Source organism: Arctopsyche grandis, chromosome 7 (assembly GCF_051622035.1).
Source record: "Arctopsyche grandis isolate Sample6627 chromosome 7, ASM5162203v2, whole genome shotgun sequence".
Taxonomy (NCBI): domain Eukaryota; kingdom Metazoa; phylum Arthropoda; class Insecta; order Trichoptera; family Hydropsychidae; genus Arctopsyche; species Arctopsyche grandis.
Window position 1 is genome coordinate 19,156,705 of NC_135361.1, and position 13,539 is coordinate 19,170,243.

The 13,539-nt window shown below is 32.0% G+C and overlaps 1 protein-coding gene across 1 annotated transcript in view; it reads right to left on the reverse strand.

Annotated features, from left to right (window-relative positions):
• Nucleotides 1-1,928: 1,928 nt before the first annotated feature.
• Nucleotides 1,929-13,539, reverse strand: part of LOC143914667 (5-hydroxytryptamine receptor-like) — a 131,808-nt gene continuing 120,197 nt past the window's right edge. The window contains exon 3 of the mRNA XM_077434960.1: nucleotides 1,929-2,917. Coding sequence (XP_077291086.1) covers nucleotides 2,029-2,917 — 889 coding nt within the window. The 3' untranslated portion in view covers nucleotides 1,929-2,028. The remainder of the gene's footprint in view (nucleotides 2,918-13,539) is intronic.

Sequence of the window (13,539 nt, forward strand, 5' to 3'; positions counted from 1 at the left end):
AAGTATATAGGTTTTTAATTATAATACATTTAATAATACAAACACGACTAACTATTTAGGAATATTGCTCGTTTGCAAAAGGTAGTTTAATTATGTGGTCCAGCACACGACTATGTTTTGATTGTACATCACATGTATAGGTATTATATCAATATTTATGACTTATATGTTATAGTCATTCGCACCGTATGTACATATGTACATATGTACATACAGCAAGTATGATATAACCGAAACTGATACATTTAGATTTTTTTTTTAATTATATTTAATAGGTAACTTGAACGTTACGAATCCATCATATAATTTTTACGTATACGATATATAAAATTTGAACAAAAAATAATATCAACGCAATATATTCTATTATGAAAATGATGAGAAATGTTTTTAGCTCTCATTGTACCTCCCACTTTGAGGGCTTTTAATTTCGACGGAATCTTAAAATCTGACTGATAAATTAGCATGCATATTAGCAGATGAGATTCGGAAAGTATTTTCTGTGATTAATGTTTTCAGTTTGAAGTTTAATTTAACAATCTCTGGATTTAGAATTATGTTTGCGCGAAGATTTATCAGCGGGGTACGTAGCTGGCGCAAACTATTTCAACCGTGTCGTGCCATGTAAGGGTTTATGCGACCCCTGTGCATAAATTTAATGTATGCATATTCGCTGTTGTCTTGTTTATGTTCTGTACGACCCACTGCATCTTTCTCCGTTGGGTTGTAACGATTTTCCAACTCCTATTGTATATAATCTTCGTGTAAAGGTATGCGTACCTACGTATGTATGTACATTAACGTATAACTTTTCTTCTCATTTTTTTTAATGAACATCGAGTTCACTCAAAATTTCATCTCGAAATACGTCAATAGTGATAAAATAGTCATAGAATTCAAATTCGTACGTTTCTGCAAAAAATAAATAAAAGTGAAACATAATATAGCGATGTATTTCACGTATAAAAATGAAATGTAATATTTCTAATATGGGAATACTGAATTGAATATTCGAAAAGAATTGTATGTATGTTTGAAATATAATAGTCTCTGATATCGTATACGAGGTGTGATCGAGAAGTTCTAGCACTAATTTGCCTACATATATGTATGTATGTATGTATGTACGCACTTTCGATACGATTGTTGAATAATTTATAACTAAATATTCAACCCCTATTCTAAAAAATAAATAAATGCAGACCTTGCAAAGTTTTCAGCACAAACCTCGAACTTGTAAATCACACCTCGTATATCCACACTTTGAATCCTAAATGTATACGTAAATTTAGTTAAGATGAAAATTCCCATAGCTAAAAATTGAAAAGTGCCAAAAATTTGTAATTAAATCCGAAAATTTAATATAAAAGTATGTAATTCAAATACGTCATTGTAAAAAGAAATGTAAAGGAACTAGAGATAATACTCGTAATTCGCTTTACAGTCCACTTTAAAATGGCGTATAATGAATAATGAACGTTATTTTCTTTATGCGCATAAGAACAATATTGTTTTTCTTTTACAATACAAAAAAAAAAAAATGTATACTCATGCAGAGAAAGCTTTCAAAACTTTTCGTATACGTAACTATATAATATAATATTTATTGATTTTTTTTTGCGCGAAAGTTTACGTGTCGGTATTGTTAAAAAAAGGTTTAAGTAGAAAAGTTTTGTCGTCGCAACTTCTTTCGCACATTGATTCAATTGACGTACAAGACACGTATATATAATATTTCATATAGTATATCTTACAATAGAATTTTAGGGCGTTAAACATGCATAGGAGGGTACAAAAGTCTCGAGCTACGTTAAATTTGACATTTATTTTTAAAATTATACTATCCTAAACGCCGTTGCCAGAACGGTTACCTTACGACACTATTGATACGTATTATATTATATAAGCAAAAAATATGTTTTTTTTTTCGTATGATTTGGGCGATCTTGACGCTTGGCATCACAGGGCTCGGTGATGCCAAGCGAAGATGGCTTCAAATCCAATTCAAACAATAAATAAAGTCCTAACTTATTGGAAATGGCGAACGCCCAAATGGCGACGCCTGCGCAAGGTTCCTCTTCTGCCGCACAGTAAGCGCTTAAAAGCGTGCCTAAACTCGGGACTAAATATAGTATATATTATAGGATTTAGTGTGGAATTGAAATAACCTAACCATAGCGAGAACGACATTAGATAAGGACTGATTTCGCAATCGCAAGTCGGCGACAGAATCGCCAAAATAAAAAACGGCAGCCAGCATATGACGAACGCGCCGGTTATGATCGCCAAAGTCTTGGCAGCTTTCCTCTCCCTCTTCGAATCGGCGGAATCCTTCGGTTTCCTCTTGATCGGATAGTGTTGGTACACGGCCGGAGAGTAAGAGCTCATACAATCGGTCGTAGGTGGGTCTGGTTCTAGTCCGTTGGCGAAAGAATTCTTCTCCGGGCTGGTGTTCGTCGACGAAACGGTCGTGAAAGCTGTCGTGGTGGTTTCCGAGATCGTAGGAAGAGGTCTTCCGATCACGGCTACCACGGCTGCTGCTATTCCTCCACTTCCTCCTGCTGCAGCGAGGACTCCCTGAGCACCCATACTCGGTCCTGCCGGTCTTGCCCCCTGAGCCTGCTGTCTCCTGCGTATCCTCTTCCTGGCTGTTTGAAATATCCTCCAGTACAGTACAAGGATGACGAAGAGTGGCAGGAAAAACGAAGATACCGTCGCGAATATTTGGTAGCCCAAGTCCTGACTGACCAGGCATTGCAGCTCGTCTGTTATCCTCTTCTCCCAATCGGGATCCTTCCAGCCGAGCATCGGCGCTATGCATACGAAAAACGACACAATCCACACTACCAAGATCATGAATCCTATTCGCTTGGCCGTTCTGTGATGTATGTAGTCTATGTTGGTGACCGCCCAGTATCTGAAAATAATAAAAACATATGCATTAGGAGTTGTATTTTATTTTTATTTTTTTATAAATATATATAATCTGCAGTATGGATAAATGGTAAGAATGCTTTCAATTGTATGGTTACGGATTTAATCCCGTATGCTGCTGGCCAGAACAAACTCCAAAGTCGATCGCTTTCTATCAGAGTTTGTCCATTCATCTCATTTCATTGAAATGGTTCCAACGAATTGGTAACCCCGTCCTATCCCTTTCGCAAAAATTTGGCATCTCGATTTTCACTGATCAGAAAATGCTGTGAAAATTTGTCCATAGATGTTTCTATGGTTGTTAATCGTTTAACCATGGACATTGTGTTTAATAAATGGGTGTACCTATACGTCACGTTAGTGTATGATTGATTGAATTAATAAAATGAAATATATACCAGGAAGGTCGAACAAGTAAACACCAAGGAGTCCTTCCTGGCCAATTATAGACATTGGTAAAAAAATTATAGAAGAATTTTACAAAGCATCATAGAGACATTCATGGATAAATTTGACAATTTTTACAGCATTCTAAAAATCAGCAAATTCAAGATGCTGAAAATTTGAATTTTGTGAGAAATAGGACAAGGTTGCAAATTTGTTGGAACCGTTTCAATGAAATCAGATAAATTGGCAAAATCTGATAGGAAACGATCAACCTGGAGTCACATATTGAAGGTCTGGCTAGCAATACCGGGCCAGAGATTGAACCCGTGACTACTTAGTTGAAAGCATTACACGTTAACCAATGATATATGATGTTGGTAAGAAAAAGATACATGAAAGTTATTAAATGAATCCTTACATCAATCTTCGCAAGTCGAATGAAATATTGTCAATCGAAAAAGAGGGCTACAAATACACATGCTATATTAAGTGATTGGATTCTTCTTCATGATAGTAATTAAAAGGTACATATATTAAATTAAAGTAAGATATTGAGCTGGGTTTTCATGACAATAAACTTTACGTTAAATTTCAATGCTTTAATTGTTCGAATTCAATATCTTTTATGATTTTAAAATTGCCTAGCTAGACTAAGACTAATTTTTAAACCAAACCCATCATTTTCACATACATATGTAAGGATAGTATATGACAAGATATTCACATATACTAGCACAGCACAGACCGGCAACTGTACGTAAACAGCAGTACGAAAAATATTCTTTAGTACGTGCTATATGGACACATTCATTCGTTCATTCGTTCCGTAATATGTACGTGGCGTATCCGTAACAGCAATAGCTGACACGATCTATTCATATTGTACAGCAGTACATGACACCGAAACGCATCAAGTAGAACCGGTTTTATTCAGCCATTGTGAAAATATTCATGCATGACGTGACGTCATAGTGGTGAGTGCATCCGTTCTAAGGAAAGTGTTGCCATGTGTAGATGAATATTTTTGCAAACGTCATATTGTGACAATATTGAGTCGAAGATATGACGCAAGCAATATCGCGTCGTATTTTCACGCTCTGTAATGTATATGTAAGCCGAATTTGCCTTGCACTCGTCCAAAACAAGCATGAACGTGCCTAAAATAGGCGGTGCTGTATAGTATAAACATAAGAAGTCTTTTCCGTGCAATGCTGTGCCGAGCTGTTGGCGTATAGTGCTGGATAATATACCTATAAATACACTTTGTTAATTAGCTGAATTATATTAAGTTTATTTAGATAGTATATGTAGGTAGAATGTAATAATTTTAACGAATGTGTGATTTAATATTATATATATATATATATATATATATATATATATATATATATATATGTACTAGTTTTGGGCCCGTTGATTTCAATGGTCGGTTTTGGAAAGGATTTGATACAAATTAAAACAAAGTTTTATGTTATAATATAAAGAAACAGGTTGTGTTCGATGCACTATCCTCTTTTTATTCGAATATCGTTAAAATATAATTAATTTTAATTAAAATATATATATATATATATATATATATATATATATATATATATATATATATATATATATATATACATATATTTAACTGTTTAATATTTAAACAAAAAAAATGGGTTAAAACCTTGCTAAATAAAATTATTATGTATTTTGATAATGCGAGAACGAAAAATTTTCAATTCATGTTTAAAAAAAAGGACGATATCAGAATTGGACGATAGCATAATCGGTTAGCTCACCAAACTCAGGTATACCTATAAGAGGATATTTGTGTCCGAGTTCACGGGTTCGACACCGCCACAAGTCTCGACGAAATGAGTTTATACAATGTTTAGGCTTTTTATCGGTTCATTATGTTCGGCTGGCGTTAGGACACACACAAACACACACACAGACACACACACACACACACACACACACACACACACACACACACACACACACACACACACACACACACACACACAGAGATTACCGTCTTTATATATATAATAATACTTATTACCAAGGATTTTCAGGAAATTGAAGCTATGTACATATGTCTGAAATTTCATACGTCAATTTTACTAAGTAAATATTCCGCACAATATGCTCATACATTTGCTAAATGAAATTTTTGCCATTTAATACGAGTCGGGCGAGTTAAAAAAAAGAGAGTGAGCAAACAAATGCACGCGTTCGAAAACCGGATATTGTTCTCTGTGCGGAAAATTCGATTCGACGAGTGAAAGCTACCGCGCGAGAAAACGTTCAGGTCCGAAAAACGACTCCTTTTCTCCCCCGTTCTTTTTTTTATCTGCGAAATAAATTAAGTCTGTATCAAACGCATCTTGTCGCTTAACTTTTGGCGAATTGCAAAGACATTCGTGTGACTCGTCTTTTATACGGAGGAGGGCTTTGTTTATTTGCTTCGCGAAGCTAAGGTCGATTTGCAACGAAATGGAAAAAGAAGATTGCTCCACTCGGTATAGCGTAACGGGAGTAATAAACAAATACAAAAAGTATAGTCCGACTAAGATAGATCAATCCCACATAATCTTTTCATACATAACGGTTTGATAACTTTTGGAAACAATAATACAAACTGTAATTAACTTTTATAAGGTTCTTTTTGAATATAAAAAAAATAGTATCGGAAGAATTTATTTTATTATACCTATATAATCTGAATATTTCATCTACATATGTATATAAATCAATTGCTTTCCTATAATAACATAATATATATGTACCGCTATATTTTAATGTGTCCACTTTTCTTCATTTCGAGTAAACTGTAATACGTTTATTGTGTTTTCCGAGATTTCGGGTATATCCAATTAAATAAAAGAGGTGATAACGATTTGTGAATTAAGTCAAACAGAAATAGTGTTTTTGGAACTGAAAGTTTTACTTTCACTTATACTTTCAAATATAACGGCTCATTTGATGGCCATTTCTCTGAAGTATACCTCACATCTTCTGGCGTGCCCCAAGGCTCTAATTTGGGACCTTTACTGTTTCTAATATATGTGAATGATATTGGCTCGGTACTTTCAGATTCAAATTTTTTACTATATGCTGATGACCTCAAGTTATTCATGAAAATTGATAGTGTTTCTGACTGTGAGGTCCTTCAGAGTAATTTTAACTCTTTATGGTGCTGGGCGACTAATAATCATTTACCTCTTAGCGTTAGTAAATGCAATATTATGTCTTTTTCTCGGTCTTCTAACCCCACCTTATATCAGTATAATCTTGGTGGAACTCCACTGTGTAGAACATTATCCAAAAAAGACCTTGGCGTTACGTTTGAGAGCAGATGGAAGTTTGGTATCCATATTTCCAATATGTGCAATAAAGCTTCAAAGATGCTGGGTTTCGTTTTACGCAATGCTCACAATTTCAATAATTTAAGAGTTTTGCGTCTTCTTTATAACGCATTGGTCCGAAGCATTTTGGAATCTGATGCCATTATATGGAGTCCCAGTGAATTAACTTACTCTCTAAAAATTGAAAGAGTTCAAAGGAAGTTCCTCCGCTATCTATATATGAGGGAGTTTGGATACTACCCTCAACTGTTTCCTAGTGCTTTTGTACAAGGTTCTGTTGGCTATAGTTCCCTATCTCATCGGCGGGATATGCATCTTGTGTGTCATTTCTTCAAATTATTAAGAGGTGATATTTACAACCCAACTATATTGGAAGAAATGAAATTTTGGGTTCCATCTCGCCTCATTGATTATCGATTGCGTCCATTGTTCCAAACTATTAAAGCAAGAACTAATGTTCTTGCTTTTTCACCAATCGCTCGAGTCTTACGCTGCTTGAATTTGGTCAGCAATCACATTGATATTTTCAATATTTCACCGGATAATCTATCCGTATTTTTACTGTTTTTTACTTTTAATTCAATTTAAACTATTTATATATGTGTTTTTTTTTTGTGTATTATTTTCAATTTGTAATTTTTCATTTTTTTATTTTTTTTTAATTTTTGATTTTTCAATTTATTAATTCTCAATTTTTCAATTTTTAATTTTTATGTACAATTTTTTAAATGTTTTATTTTATTTGTTTTTCTATTATTGTTGTTTTATTTTTTCTTATGTATTTGATCTTTTATGTATTGTCTGGCCACAGTGTCATATTGGGGTGACCTGTAAAGACTCTGTGGTATACTTGTATATTAAAATAAACAAATAAATATAGAGAAAATTTTTATTTTGAATTATATAGCAAAAATCCTCATCCGTCAAAAATTAAATAAGCCGAAATTCTAAATCAATGTTTTGAAGGTCTTTTCTATAAAGTTTAAGCCTTAACTAGACCCCACTCAAAATATTATGACAAATAATTTGACATAATATGCGAAAGTGTCAATATTTATATTTTAAAATGTTGGAACACTTTTTTACTTTTTAATTCTTCCCTTCTCTATAAAAGACAGTTCATTTAACGGGAATTAATGTTTCACAGGGAAAATTTGAAAAAAAGAGATAAAAGCTTCTCACATTATTTTAAATATATTTAATAACTTCTTAGCTCATATACATATGTACATATATAGGAAAATACTACGACATATTGACAGTACTACTTTCATGCTTTTATAGTTTTTTTTATATTATTTTATTGTTACAATCAATATACACTTACAGATTGCTCCAATGCGACGAGTGTACGTTTAATGTTCAGAAATACAATATACATATACAATCAGAATACATAGCATATAAAAATTAATCAGAAATAATAATCATAGAGACATCTATGGATTATTTTTAGATTTTTGTGTACAATTTTTATACATATAATAAATACGAAATTATAGAGATGTCTATAGAGATATCTATAGATTTCAGATTACTGTGTATAATTTATACAAATTATACACTGACAGATTTTTGTGACAACAGGAAATGATGAGGAAATGAAAATTTTTTCAGGAACCGTTTCAGCAATGATCAGATAAAATTGGCAAACTCTGATAGAGACACGATCGATTTGGAGTCACAAAACCCCCAAACCTAACCAGCAGTTTGACGATGACTCGAACCTTCGGTCTCAGTGGTGCTAATTAGTTGGGTATATTATCAAATGTATATGTTACAGAAGTAATACATTTCTTCCAGTTGTAATACATTTTAACTAGTTGGTATATATTACTTCAAACCTGGTACCAAATATCGTTATTCAGATGCAATATATTTTGACTAGTTGGAATACATTCCGTCTAATCCAGTTTAAATTGATTCATATGGCGAATTACATTCCAACTGGTCAAAATATATTACAACTGAAAATACAGTTAACTATGTATAAGTTGGTATCAGGTAAGATGGAGAGGTATTTCGTGAAAACGTCACTCGACTAGTAAATTGAGTTGGAAATTTCCCTTTTTGTTTTGATCACATTCTTAGATTTATCTTAATACGGTACTCATTACTTTTATTCGTAGTACCCAGCAAATATTAACGCACTATTGAATTCTAAGGCATTCGTAAAAGCATCAGAGCTGTCAAAATTCAACTGTTGTATTACAACTGGCGTACATTGTTGAAAGTGTATTTGCACTTGTACATAGAGATAATTTACTAGTTGAATTATATTCGAATATTAATCACCTAAAACGCCAGTTGGAATGTATTACAACTGAAAATACACTTTGACTGTAACACACACACACACACACTAGATATAGAAATTTTAATATTTCTATTTACATAATTGAGCCAAATTGCATACGAGTGGAGCAGGCTTTATCACATACATATTATGTAGACTTAATGTCAATATTTGGACATTTGATGAAACGGACCAACTTTTCTTCAGCGAGCTCTACATATGTACATACATATATACATTTATGTACATACATATACGACCATTAAGCTCGAGTGTAATTTCATGTAACCGATTCCCTACTGGTCAAATATCCATTATTTATTTTCAGAGTTTGAGGATTTTTTTCGGGCGAAAAAGTAAAAAAAAAATCACATCCTCGCTCCCATATGGTATATTTTATTTCTTTTTTAAATTCAGGACAAGACAGGCTTATGACTGGCACTTTCCAAATTTAGAAATACGTATTTCAATTTTGCGGAAAATTGAAAAGGAAAACAATATTAACGAAACGTCGAAAAGTGTATGGCGCCTCTGAAGAATTTTCACTGTGAAAGAAAATTCGGATTTTCCCTATTTTTTTATTATACTTTCTGCTTATCTCATAGATCGTAAAAGCGATTTTTCTTAATTTAAATAAATCGAGCGGAAGCTTATCTATTACGCGCGTCTCGACAGCGGGTAAATCAAAATCAAGGTGAGGTAAAATTAATGGAGATTTATGCGATTATAATTTAAACTTCAGTGTATATTTTATTATTTGAATGAGGTAATTGAACACCATGAATGTGCGCGTGTGTGTATACAACTTCTAGGGTTCTTAAACAGAGCGCTTTAAAGTAATCACCCAGGCTTCGGTTTAACAAAACTTTTAGCACTTAGTATCAGTTAAGCTCTTATATTTTCAGGCTACGCACGAAAAATAAATACACTCATATACTTTACGTCTACTTTGTTATATATTTTCCATTAATTTATGTGATAAAAGATAAACAGAATAAATTTGATTATCAAATTCAACGCCAAGAGAAATAATATTACCTAACTATATACTATCGATACCAAAAATTTTAGTATCAAAATATCAATATTAGTACATAACTAGCTGGTAGATTTTATTTGTTCGAGATTGTTGATTTATTATTTATTTATTTATTTACACAGATACACACCCATTTATTTTATTTGAGACTTTAAACATCGTACATAAGTATTTAAGTATTATTCAAGGCCAATTACAAACATCGATTAACAATCATAGAGACATATTATATATGGAAAAATTTGCAGCATTTTATAAACCAGTAAATTTGAAACGTTGTTAACTCGAATTTTGCGATAAACAGGACAGGATTGCCAATTTGTTGGAACCGTTTAAATGAAATCACATAAATCGGCAAACTCTGATGGGAAACGCTCAACCTTGGGTCACATATCCAAGTGCTGGCCAGCAACACAAAGTCAAGGGTTGAAGCCGTGAACATACAATTTATTTATTTATCTATACAAGTTATCGTATTTACATAAGTTCGGAAGGCATTTTGTAAATTCTTCTTTGCACCCTTTCAATACATATAATATATAACTTTGAAAATGAAGGATTCAAATAGCATATGCAAATTTTAATTAAGATCTATTTTAGTTGTATATATTTTTGGCAAAAGTGATATGATTGTAATTTGTATATGTATCATCATCATCTACAGTTATTCACCATCCACTGCTGGATGAAAGCCTTTTCAACACGTTTTGGGCAAATCTTGCCCATCTCATTTCACACAATTTTCTGTTACCTTCCTCAGTTTAAATGAATAATCAATCATCTCTAAATTCAGATGTTAAAATTTGATAGTTTTTGTCATATGAACCTATATACTTACATATATACATGGTTTTAGCATTGCTAAAAGCAAATGTTGCCGTTGACACACAAACACGGGTTTTGCAAAATCAAAGATGTTGAAGAGGATGTATTATGGAAGTTTTTATAAAATAAAAAAAAAATACATTATAATTTCAATGGCTTAAATAAATAGTCATCTCTAAATTCACTTGTTAAAATTTCATAGTTTTTTCGCATACATACGGTTTTGGCATTGCTAAAAGCAAATGTTGCTGTTGACATATAAACACGGGGTTGATTTTATTTTATAAATATTTGAACTACCAATATTAGGATCCAACTTTTTTCTAGTAAGGAAAAAAGCGGGGGGGGGGGTCGTAAAAATTAAACACCGACCTGGTTCTTTTTTATTTAGCACTACACACCACTGCTTATAACACATACGAATTTCTGTCTGTCTATTGCTAAAGAATATTCAAAAATATACCATTTTATAATGAAAAAATCAGCAATTACGAAACTATTGTGGAAATTTTGGCTGTTGAGAAAAAACGAACGACACAGCTCGTATAAATTGCGTTTTTAATATTTTTTTCATGAACCTTTAATACTACGTTCAACGGCGAAATTATGCAAACGGACTTTTAGCGGCGTGCAACATTTTTTTAATAACAATAAAAATTGTACACATACATACATAAATACGTATGTACAATGTACATACATACGATTAAATGAAAAAAAACGCATACCGAAATAGACGAATTTAAATTCACATTAGCCCAAATTGAAACCACACTTCATACCTCTATGATAATTCTTTCACATTAAATAGTCATCTATGTATATACGTACATATGTATGTTTGTGCATTTTATAACTCACAGGTGATACGCGTCTATACAATCATACACACTTATGTATAGAAATAACTTAAAATATAATACAATACATAATAATATACGAGTATATATGTATGTATGTATACGATTCCACACCCTCCAATTTTCATATGGCTTTCTCACGCTTCCTTTGACACACGAATCTATCTCATAAATTCAAAGCGTTTTACTGATAAAAAAGCACATACGTATTTCGGATATATTTGAAAGCTTTATTTTTTATATTCAGCTTTCACTCGCTCTCGCATCGGCAATAATATCAGTATAGACGCAATGGTTAAACCTTTTTTTTATTTTCCAAATCAATTGAACGTGTTTCTTTCACCACGAATCACTACTATAGAATCCTTAAACCACCCACTCATGAAGAATATAAAAAATAATGGGTTACAACAAAGCAGTATAATAGTTTGTTCTCGGTGCGCAAACAAAGCGATAAATAACAAGGCGACGCGTGGTTCCACTCACGTGTGGGGTATTAATCTTAAATTAAGATTAAATAAATAAAATTCTAGCTTTTATTAATTATTTAACGGTATATACGTATGTATGCATGCACTTGAACAGGGTCTATTCTCTTGAAAAGCGATTTGCGTGAGTAATTTCAACGATTTTTCAAGCTTATTCATCTAATAACAGTCGCACTGTTGAAAAATTACCGGGATCTCTAGGGTCAAACATTTAATAAAATATAATCCCGATATACGAGCATCGATTAGTTTGATTTTATACGAATTTATGAGTTCATTGTATTATAGAAATAATTATTATAATACGAATTATAAGATATGTATTATTAAAAATATACCAGCGTCGAAAAAAATTAAAATGTTTTAAATCTTTTATATACATATATGTATATATAAATATATATATGTAGGTATACTAGTATACGATCAATATTGAAAGAATTGAATTAGATGAATGTAAGTAATGCACTGAATGTGTGTATGTTGGTCTTTATTTATAAGGTAGACTTTAAATACATAAGTAAATTTAACTTATATTTTTTTAAGAGGATTAGATTACCATAATTATGGTACTAGGGTAATAATAAGTACAGAATTGAAAGTTAAGTAAAAATATTATATGATGGTGTTGTTAAGGGGGTAGAATAAATAAGCTACCAGATAGAATTATGAAAATAAATAGTATTGACAGATTTCTGGTAGCCTTAAATACATAGTTAAGTATAGTTTATTTTATTTTTATTCTTTATTGGAAATTATCTTATGTATGTACATATGTGTATATGTATATGTGCATGTGTGTACAAGTATGTGTGTTATTGTTGTACTAGTTTTTTACTATACTATATTTTTCATTACATAATTATTATTAGAAAGTCTGAAATGGCAATCAGTAATAAAATATTTAGGAGTAACGTTCGATAAAATAATGAGATGGGAACCTCACATTGAGGCAGCGAAATGCAAGGCGATGCGGGGTATATCCTCAATATACCCAATATTTAATCGCCATAGTTCTTCATCAACTCAAAATAAAATAAAATTATATCGAGCTCTCATATTACCATTATTAACCTATGCTTCACCTGTATGGAATAACGCCTCGAATACTAACCTTTCCAAGCTCCAAGTAATACAAAATAAATTCCTAAAAATAATTTATAATACAACCATATATAATAACTTGAAAAAACTGCATGCCATAAATAATATTCCATTTGTTACAGACAATACTAACAAAGTAACTAGATTCTATAATTAACAGACATTACTAACTAATTAGATATAATTAACAGACATTAATAACTAATGACAGAATCACTAATAACAATACTAACACACTTGTGAAGAGTCTCGG